At 42.2% G+C, this 8686-nt stretch overlaps 1 protein-coding gene across 1 annotated transcript in view; it reads left to right on the forward strand.

The window, feature by feature from the left end:
• The window catches only part of PAPPA (pappalysin 1), a 237027-nt gene extending 229581 nt beyond the window's left edge, over positions 1 to 7446 (forward strand). Inside the window, exon 22 of the mRNA XM_035696916.2 lies at positions 1591 to 7446. Within this exon, the coding sequence (XP_035552809.1) occupies positions 1591 to 1698 (108 nt within the window). The 3' untranslated portion in view covers positions 1699 to 7446. The remainder of the gene's footprint in view (positions 1 to 1590) is intronic.
• Positions 7447 to 8686: the final 1240 nt, after the last annotated feature.

An 8686-nucleotide genomic window follows, 5' to 3' on the forward strand; every position in this document is an offset into this window, starting at 1 on the left:
TTTTCGTCAGTTCCCTTATCCTCCATCACAACCTCAGGAGGTGTAGGCTTTCGTTATTCCCATTTAATGACTGAATTAACTGAGGCTCAGAGAAATTGTCACACGCTCAAGATCACGTAAGTGGCTCCAATCTTCCATTTCAAATCATTGCAAAATTGCAAGATGGAGAGAGGTTGTGAGGGAGGGAGCGAGGGAGGGGAGGCAGGCAGGCCAAGAGGCAGCAAGAAGAGTTAGATACAGAGAATGAGTCCACAGGCTAGGAGGAGGACAAAGATGTTCTCTGAGACCGTGTGAGCACTTGGAGACCCTGCCTAGGCAGGAGGCGAATGAGGTCATTAAATCCATCTGCGCAGATGGGGGACCCTCTGGGAAAAGTTATATGCAAATATCATGATGCAATGAGGTGAAATCTGAAATCCGCTTGCGTTAGCCCAGGCTGGGGCTCAAGCAGGGACTGCACTGTGCTCTTTGGAAAGATCATCTGCTGCATCGAGAAGACATTCGCTCTTTCTCTCAGTTTCTAGAAAGGAGAGCCAGCTCAAGGTCACAGAGCATGTGAAGGAATGGACTGGGAACCAAAACTCAGGCTTTTCCTTTTTTTTTTTTCTTTGAGAGAGAGAGAGAGAGAGGCAGGCAGGCAGAAGGAGAGGGAGAATTTCAAACTCCATGCTCAGGGCAGAGCCCTACATGAGGCTCGATCCCAAGACCACGATCTGAGTGGAAATCATGAGTGGGATGCTCGGCCAACTGAGTCACCCAGGTGCTCCTCCCATTTAAAAAAAAATGTTTAATCTCTTTTCATTTTTTTCCCCCAGCTTTCATAATATATGTGGATAACAGATCATGTTGTACCCTTCTTACCTTTTTCCGAGAGCCTTCAACCGAGCCTTATGCAAAATCTCTATGTGAAATGTCCCCCACTGAGATCGCAGGCCCCCTGGAAAGCGGTCTGAGCTTGCTGAGACATGCACTAGTTGTTTTCATCCTTGCCTCCCCAAGTCAAAATTCCTAGCGTGTGTCTTTCTTAGAAGGCGCTTTCATATACTTAATTTCACTTGGCCACCACAGCAGCCCTGTAAGTTAGGTATTCCGTCATGCAAGTCTTATCAACCAGCTTTGGGACAGTACCTTCCAGTTTTTCACCCATGATTTCATTCAGCCCTTAGAATTCCCAGTGCGAGGTGGGGCTGATGATGCCAGTTCTACATCCAGGAACCTGAGGCTTGGAGAGAAATAGCTTATCCTACCTTAATGACCACGTCTGCCACTCATTACTTTGGGCAAATGGCTGTCCCTTTCAGAGAGCCTGTTTCCCCGCCTGTAAAAGGGTGGTGGTTTTAGCACCTATCTTAAAGCGTTGCCTAACCCTTCATAAATGCCCTCACAAATGAAAGCTGCTATTGTAATGACTTTGGTAAAAGTTATGACAGGGCTGGCAAGCAGCAGAGCTATGACTTGAACTTGAATCTGCTACCTGACACCACCCCCGCGCCCCCAACCCCGTCATTCCCCTTCTGCTCTGCACTACTTGTCTGAAAATTACTGTATCAGACCCAACCACCTGGCTCACATCTCTCTTTCTCTCTACAGGTCACCCCCTTCCCTATGTCCTGTGACCTACAAGGTGACTGTGCTTGTCGGGACCCCCAGGCCCAAGAACACAGCCGGAAAGACCTCCGGGGATACAGCCATGGCTAAGGAAGGACAAGGAGTTGACAAAGAATTCCCAGCGCCAGGACCCGCATCCCTTTGGTATTGATTTCACAGTCAGCTGCTCAACGGAATGGCCTCCCCACACCAGGGATCCTTAGCACCCAACCGGTCTGCCTTTAATTTCACCCAGGAAGGACTCATAGTAGGGGCGCATGAACCAAGTTTCGCCATGTTGGATGATGGATTGGAATCCCATCCCAAAGTCTTAGGTGGATTGCACATATAAGTGTGCAGTCCCAGAGCCTAAAAGTCTCATCAATTGTCACACAACCACAGCGAGAAACATGTTCTATATTTAGGAGTGTGCACATATGTGGTTAGTACACATGCATGCATACGCACCCCCAACAAACGTCTATCTGCACGAGGGCAGTTTGGGAGACTGAGCAGAGAGAGACTGGAACACACTCAGTCTTTCCTTCCCCAAGCTCCTAGACAGTACTGTCCTTGGGAGAAAGAGAGTCACAGAAACTGCCAAGACCAAGTGTTGAGATGTCAAGATAGCTTGCACTCTAAGGCTTGGAACATGTAGGGCATGCCCAGTTGTGCAGCCCTTTGGGATTAGAAGTGAAATGGTCTCTGATCACCTACCTTCTAGGGAAGTAGAACCCAGGACGAGGTAAAGAATCCAAGGTATGAAAAGCCCCCAAATTCTTCTGTTGCCATGGGGGAATCTTACCCCAACTCCAGGGTTTGAGGCCAAGCTGGAAATGGCATAGGGTTGCAGTGTCAAGGTATTATAACAGCCCCCTGCTTGAGGCCATACTATCCCTCCAGAACCCACCCATTCCCCAAATCTTGCCTTGGGACCACATTCGCTGCTACTTTTCCTGCTGCTCTATCCTATACATTGAGTACCCCCAAGATAGTAGGACTAGGTTAGGAAAAACCCCACACAACCAAACAGTCTGCCTTAAAAGTGACCCACATTTTCCCACGGCTCCTCATGTCTTAGCTCTTCTGTAAGAGAAAAATCCTCATTGGCCCACATGGTGAGAAGTTACATCCCCCATGGGTGGGCTTCTCATCCTGGAAGGGAGTAGAGGGACTGGAGATGCTGAAACCCTCATGGAGGGTCCAGGATGTCTGAGCCAGTGTTAGATTTTAGAATCAAGGGGACCAGTATTAAATGTCTGTGATGTTGGGGTCATCCAGAGACTGCTAGGATAGTGGGGACTCTTGAGTTAATTTTCCTTATCCAAGCTTTCCTGGCCCTCCAGGCTAGATCAGGTTTTGGTGCTGAGGACTTTGCTGTTGCCCTGAGCAGCTATAATCCTAGAACAGAGAATCATCTTGGGTTTGGTGCGTCTAAACTGTTCTCGAGGGTCATCAGAGGGAATCCAAAGAGTTCACAGCCTCAGTCCCCAACCACCCAACATGGGCATCATGTTTTCCACAGTCTTCCAGCTACCAGGACTCCCATCCACCTGCAGTTAGTCAACCCTTCCCTCTTTCCCATGTTTAGCCTCCAAAAGTTGAGAGGAAGGTAGTCCCACGTGGAAGTGGGGCTTCCCACTCCCACGTGGAAGCCCCTACCTCATTGGGGTCCTCTTTGCCTGTTTTCCACCCGTTACTTGTCCACTGCTTTTGAAATAATATGAGAAGAAATTAATACAGAATGAGGTAGAGAGAATGGTCAAGCTGGACGTAATTCCTAAGACCTGGAACTGAGAAAGTGAGGCAATGGGAGGGTATCGCATAAAGATTGCTGTAAATCACATCATCTCAAATCTAGTGAAAACAACCAACAAAAACAAAATCTAGCATTGGAATGGGAAACCCCAGGCATATGTGCTGACCCTCCTCATTCCTGCACCCGAGATAGGCATTGTTATTCAATCATTGTCCTTGGTCCTATGGGGACCAAAAATAACTTCAGGAAGCTTCTTCCTGTATTACTCCCAACTGCAATTACCTGCCGACCAAGAACACTTGAGACGCCAACATACCAAGGTGCTTTTCGCACAGGTGCCCATAAATTAGGATGCAGTGCTTAGATTTGTGTGGCTCGTACCATGTTCCAAACCCTGAGACTGGGTTCCAGATTGGAGAGGTTGCCACCACGGTTAAGGACAGGCTCACATCCTTTACAGTTCCTTCTTTTACAAACTCCTGTCTCACATATATTCAGAGCGTTTTCTAGAGTTACCAGGGCCAGTCCTTACCAAAATTATCATAAACATGGAAGCACAGATCCCATTTTGTACTCCTTCCAGTACCTTTGGATGCTGGCCGATGTTAAAGCCCCTCTCTCGCCCTAGTGGAGTTATCAACATGTGTGGTTAACTGACAAGATATGAACTAAGAAAGGTAACTGAGTGGGCCTCCCAGTTGCTTTATCACACCTATAAGTAGTGTGGAAGGTCTTGGAGACCCGAAGACGCCATCACTAATGGTGGGGTTGCAGGAACCACAAGAAAACCTCTCCAGCTTCCCTTCAGGACCCCCGTCCTCTTTCTTCCTTCACTCTCACCCTGTCTGTGCCCACACTCTCCAGCTGAGCAAAGCTTCCTAGAGGCTGACTTCCATCTTCAGACTCACAGATTGAGTCAAGCAAGGAGCCACCCAGTCTCCTCCTTACCGTCATTCAAACCTGTTACTCATAAATTCCTATTTGCCAATAATGTTAGGCAAGACAGGCTACTTGACGGATGGCCAGCCTCATGCCCACATGGAAGGCCCTTCTCAAAACTTAGTGAAAGAGACTCCGTTCTATTCATGCAATGCACTGATCTCGGCCTTCATTTTCCTTCTGGGAATAGACTCATTGTCTTATCCCTTCGATGATCTCCTGTTTAGGATAATGGAGTACTCACAGGGAGGCAGATCTGAAGCACTGTTGTCTATCGATCAGCAGCTCAGGGGGCCCTAAAACAGTTGGGGGTTCTGGGTCTGAAGAAGTATTAGCCTGTTGGCAGCAAGAAAGAAAAGATGAGGAAGACGGTTCTCCAAACCCTGTTGCGGGGAGCCTTTCCAAGCCACAACCCTAACTGCATGCCCAGAGGACTCGTATTACCCCCATATTCTGTGCCAACCACCTCTTAAGGGAAGACAGTCCTTGGGAAGTCTGTTTTGGTGGCTGAATTAGGATGGTAAGAAAGGGAGCGATCTATGGTCGTAAATAGTAGGGCTTTGAAGATGGAGGGTATCGGCTGCTACTCCTGGCTGCAGCATGTTGAGTTACTGCCTAGACAGTTCTCTTGGTCTTTTTCCCACCTTGGCCCATGCTTAAATGCTATTTGTTGAAAATAATTCTTTGAGACAGATTTCAGCTACCTCCCTTCCAGGTTCAATTTAACTTGGTTGTAACTGTCAATTTGTTATAGGTCTTACCTGTGTTTTAAAAAGAAAAAAAAAGAAAAAAACAGGAAGGAGGAAAGGAAGAAAGGAAACCATAAATTCAAGTTAACAGTTTTGAGGTTTTTGTGTTTTGTGTGTTTTATTATTATTATTTTTTTTTCTGGAACTACTTCAAGTGGGAAAATGAAAAGAATAAATTGATGGTATCGAAGCTGTACAGATAGAGATTGATAGAAGACAAAGATATGAAAAGGAAATAAAAATGCATGATTAAAAATAAGAATTTAAAAACCCCCTATTTTTGTGCTTCCTAAAGGGAACTGTTTATTCTGCAGGCTGCGTAGATAGACACAAGCATAAAAATTTCCCTAGCAGGAGACATAAAGCGGGATTTTATAATGCTTTTATTTTCTGTACATTGTGGTAGATCCAGGCAATAAGGCATCTTCCCCCTTGGATATGTAGTTGTTGTTGTTGGGGGAGCATTTTGTCTATATGTTTGGTGGCAATCAGTGGTAGTAGGGAGTGGGGAGGGCTTGAAATTGGTTTTGCCTAATATTAAGGGGACATAGTGTGTTGTGCTTTTCACGTTATAAAATGTTTGTATTTACCAGTAGAGCACTGGGCTTTATAAAGACTGCACTTAGAATCACACTGCACGGTCCACTTTCCTAAAAAGCTGCTACATGACCAGACAGGTAACTTCCATGGTTTTTGAGAAACAAAACAAAAATAAACCAAGCAAACAGCAAACATAAAAACTAAAGAACAAATGAATAAAAGCCTATTCTTTGAACTTACTCAAGTTTTGCCAAATTCCTACCATTTGTTTGATCTTTAAGAGAATTCTTTGACAGCCAAGAGAGGAGTTATGTCTCTAGAGAAAGAACCTGGAGTTCTTAACTCCGGGCTGCAGGTTTGCTCAGTGATCTTGAACAAGTCATCAAATAGCTTCTCCATTTGCCTCAGTTTCTCCAGCTGCAAAATGGGGATAATATTACTTACCTACCTCACAGTGGGATGGCAGGGGATGGTGTGAGGCCCTGAGGTTTTAAAGGGGCTGTGGCAATCTGTGAGAGACACACAAAGTCCATGGGTTACTTTTCAAGAATGCACAGGCCCATTGGTCACTTAAGAAAGACAGGGAGTGCTCATCTGATATTTCAAGGAATAAAGCTGGAGCTCCTAGATTTCATAGTCCACCTTAAGAGAGAGGCTTGTAGTTGGGGATATTTCACTCATAGGTAAATTGGATCCCTCCCCCCCATTCTGGCCTTTACCAGTTCTAGAATTTGATTAAAAGCCAATTACATCTTACAGTGTAAAAGTCAGTTTACTGTGGTCTAGTCAAGACTTATGGGCCATTTCCAACCTCACAAGAGGAAGGGAGTCATTAAAATCCCTTCTTCTTCTTCTCAGACTTAAAATTCCACATCGAGTGTTCCATTTAAAGAAGATACGGCATTCTGAGTGCAAACAACTCGGGGCTTCTTAAACTACTACACCAGCAGTCAGTGAGGAGAATTTTGAACAATTATTACGTTGCTTTCTTGGGTCTCTATAATCAATAACCTGTCCGCAGATATCTATCTATATAAAGATATTATATATAAATATAAATTTACATATATATGCACATGTATATATAGTTGTACATATATGTGTGTATATATATACTTAAATGTAATATTTACAAAATAAAACTGTGATCTCGTCTAGAGAAAATGTATTCATATTACAAACTGCTCTTCCATATTTATGTATCATATTATACCTTTTTATTATTGTTATAATTATTATGGGTATTTCTAATTATGATGATGTTGAAATCTGTTTGGCACCTTCTGGAAACTACCAAATAATGACTCTCCATTGAAGTGCTTAAAATCTGTTCTCATGAGAATTCTACTGGCCTACTACTATTAAAAAAAAAAAAAAAAAAAGAAAAAGAAAAAAGAAAAAAAGAAAAAAAAAAGAAAAAAAAAAGCCTAAACACCAAAAACAAAACACAATTCCAATCCTTTTTCTGTACCTCACGCGCATAAATTTGCTGCTCCTATTTTGGGTTTTATTTTTTCCTGTTTATGTGTTTTTATGGATCTAAGTTAAGTCTTTCAGCAATATATAAAATTGTAAATAGTAAACTTTATTTATTAAGAATGTCATCTTTTTTAATTTATATTTACACAATTGTTCATCTAATTTATTTTTTCTATACGGTTTTAAATACTCAGACATATTTTGCTGTTTGTGATATTTTTATCCTGTTCTCGTGGATTTGTTTTTCCATACTGTTTTCTCTGGTCTCAATTACAGGTTGGATCTCACAAAAGAAAAAAATATGATGTCAAAGACAGAAATATTTTGCCACTGTTGATTACTATACCTTAAAATTCTATATTATGAAAATATATAATAGCTTGTATGCTTCAATACGTAGCAGTGTGGTTTCTGTCTGTTGTGGAAGTCTAAAGGACTCTCATATGTGCACACTCATATGGACGAGATCCCCAGAGCCTCAGATGGGAAGATTATTGGTAGCATGAGGTCGAATTCAACATACACCCAATCTTCTACATAAATAATTCCTGAAAAATACCTATATTTTGCATATGCAAAAACTGAAAACCATTCTTACATGTTTGTTAAAAAAAAAAAAAGCTCAGTTTTCATGAAACTGTCAGCTATATCTAGCCTTTTGGATGCTATCTTCAACAATCAACTTCCAGCATATTCTTTTTTTTTTTTTTCTTTATGATTGAATGCTTAGTCATCCAGTCATCAACCTGCTGCTGAGGCTGAAATTTTGCTGTATTTGGTTTGCCTACTGGATCTCATTTTTCATCGTATCACCACTTAGTAGCCATGTGATCTTTGGAAAGTCATTTAAGATTTAGTTTTCTCATCTGTAAAATGGAAATAATAAAAAGGCCCACTTCAAGATGTTGTTGATAGAATTAAATAGGATAAATATGTAATGTTTTTAGAACTGCAGCAGACACAGATCACATATTAACTCTTGTTATGACTATTATGAGCAGGGGAAAACTACTCATAAGACATGAATTTTTCTCATATCCACTTATTTTTTTAAGAGAATAAAGCCAAGATGCACCAAAGCATTCAAGTACTTGCACAGACACTGCCACGGAGTCAAGTCGCTGGCACCATACACTGAACTCTTGCCTGGCAGTACCACAATGACACAGGTCAAAATCTGTATTTGCTAGAACTTAACAACTTTGAGTCTGCACAAAAGGGGATTTTTGGGGACATAAAGGTGAATTATATTAAAGGGTACAGGTAGGCAAGTCAAGAACCACCCATAGTAGATTTCTGGTCTCTATACAAACAGAATCCACTGAGAGACATGAGGGAAGCCACCAAAGAATGGAATAAAAGTCATTGCTAAATTATGCCAGATAAATAGTTATTCCCAAAGAAAAATAATGATCAAAGAGGATATTTACTTAGTTCTTTTCAATTCACTGTGAAGACTGAAACAAGATTTAAATAATAGTTTCATGAATAGTTTCATATATATATATACATTTCTCTTGGTAGAAAGAAGATATTAATTCTATTGTCTTCTCCCTTCCTCCTCTAACACACTCTCTCTTTCTCTCTCTCACACACTCACACACACACACACACACACACACAGAGTAATGGA

Source organism: Canis lupus, chromosome 11 (genome assembly GCF_003254725.2).
Source record: "Canis lupus dingo isolate Sandy chromosome 11, ASM325472v2, whole genome shotgun sequence".
In the NCBI taxonomy this organism is placed as follows: Eukaryota; Metazoa; Chordata; class Mammalia; order Carnivora; family Canidae; genus Canis; species Canis lupus.